Here is a 1,814-nt window from a genome sequence, read left to right as displayed (position 1 = left end):
GCGGTACCAGCCAACTTTCTCTCTAAAATTCAAGAAGTATAGATATATAGAAATTGTTTCCTCTTTTTCTTTCTTTGCCCACTTTACATTTCCAACCCCACGCACACCCCTCTCTCTCTCTCTCTCTCTCTCTCTATGCATGTGTGTGTGGGTGTGCATGTATCCTTGCGATGGCTTTCTTTCTTAAAAGCTTAATCGATCCTTGTTAGACAGAAGTAGTTATAATTAACATCTCTCCCATTCTCTCAATGTACTTGTTCTATTAGGGTAACTTCTTATCACTTTAGACTTCAAAGCCACCGTCCTTTCTGCCCCACATATTCAATCACACAGGAGATGGAAAATTGGTACATGATGAGTTAATTATTCTTCTATTTCTTGTCACTTCTTTCAGGGTTGAATCAATCAAAAAGGACGGGATGATGGACTCGTTCCAAGGGACAATATAGTAGTTTGTGGGTTCATGATCTGTCTTTTTAATCAACTCCAGCCCTACAACTTCCTAACGATACTTTGTACTTGCAAAGCATATTAGATGTATCTCTCTAATAGCAACGGAAACCCTCTTGATCAACAAATTCTCTACTGGTCTTCTCTTTGTGACAATGTCCCCATTTCTGCCCAAGATGACCCTTTGATCTCTTCCTCGCTATTTCATTTCTCTTCTGCCTATTCGCATGGTGTAGATAATAATTTTTGCCTCCAAGATGAACCTGTACCTCTGCAACAACCACTTATAATTGAGGATAATCTGCCACTGGCCATAACCGTAATGGACCATGCGACTGAGAATATCATTAATGATGATGAAACAAGAGAAGACGAAAAGAAGCAAGTTGACATTGTGGTGGAGAAAAATCAAAGAATTAAGAGATCGTCAAAGAAAGATAGGCATAGTAAGATCAACACTGCCAAAGGTCCACGAAACCGTAGAATGAGATTGTCTCTCAAGGTTGCCAGCAAGTTCTTTGATCTTCAGGACATGCTGGGCTTCGACAAAGCTAGTAAAACCATTCACTGGTTGCTAAACAAATCACAATTTGCAATCGCTGAGCTCGCTGAAGGCCTTTCCAACCAAATGAAAAATAGCTACAGTGCGGGTGCAAACACTGCATCGTCAACCTCTGATTTTGACGATGTCAATGGAATGGATGAGCCTACAATAGTTGGAAATAGGCAGCTGAGGAAATGCGGACCTACATCAAAAGAGAATAATAGTGAAGCATTGAATAAATCTGCACTTCACCCTCTTGTTAAAGAATCTAGGAAAAGGGCAAGAGCACGAGCAAGGGATAGAACAAGAGCAAAGAGAAGGATCGATGACCTAAAACTGTCGTTTGAAGAAATGAATTATGACTTGACAAGAATAGGGCCTTCAAGTCCCTTCGGAAATGCCGAGGAATGGGGTGCCAAGAATCAGAATTTCAGTCCTCTTACTTGGGTGCTTCCCGAGGTAAAAGAGCTAAACTCGTCCATCATCTTCAACCATGAACATTACAACAATGGAATTTCTCAAGAGGTAATTGCTTATATTCTGCACATGGAACAACAATTAATGTGCATGAAAAAATGCCCTATTCAATTACTTTGACCCCACCAATGGAATTTATTATTGTTGCTACTGTTGCTGTTGTGGCGTTTGTAGCATCAGCACACGCAGATTTTCAAGTTTACAGCAAACCATGGGAGTCTTACGACAAAATAAACCTACGGTAAGGCAAATTGTCACTTGTATGCATCTTCCATGTGCATTTTTTGGGTGGGATTAGAAAAAATATCATATGATTTTCTTTGTATTTGGGAGCAAAAGAAAC

The 1,814-nt window shown here is 40.0% G+C and overlaps 1 protein-coding gene across 1 annotated transcript; it reads left to right on the top strand.

Moving 5' to 3' along the window:
• The first annotated feature begins 535 nt into the window (after positions 1-535).
• Positions 536-1,591, top strand: LOC127790927 (transcription factor TCP12-like). The gene has a single exon (XM_052320660.1). It carries the CDS (start codon positions 536-538, stop codon positions 1,589-1,591), a length of 1,056 nt encoding a protein of 351 aa, XP_052176620.1.
• The last annotated feature ends 223 nt before the right edge of the window (positions 1,592-1,814 follow it).

Source organism: Diospyros lotus, chromosome 14 (genome assembly GCF_014633365.1).
Source record: "Diospyros lotus cultivar Yz01 chromosome 14, ASM1463336v1, whole genome shotgun sequence".
NCBI classification, from domain to species: domain Eukaryota; kingdom Viridiplantae; phylum Streptophyta; class Magnoliopsida; order Ericales; family Ebenaceae; genus Diospyros; species Diospyros lotus.
This window is presented reverse-complemented; position numbering and strand designations above follow the sequence as displayed.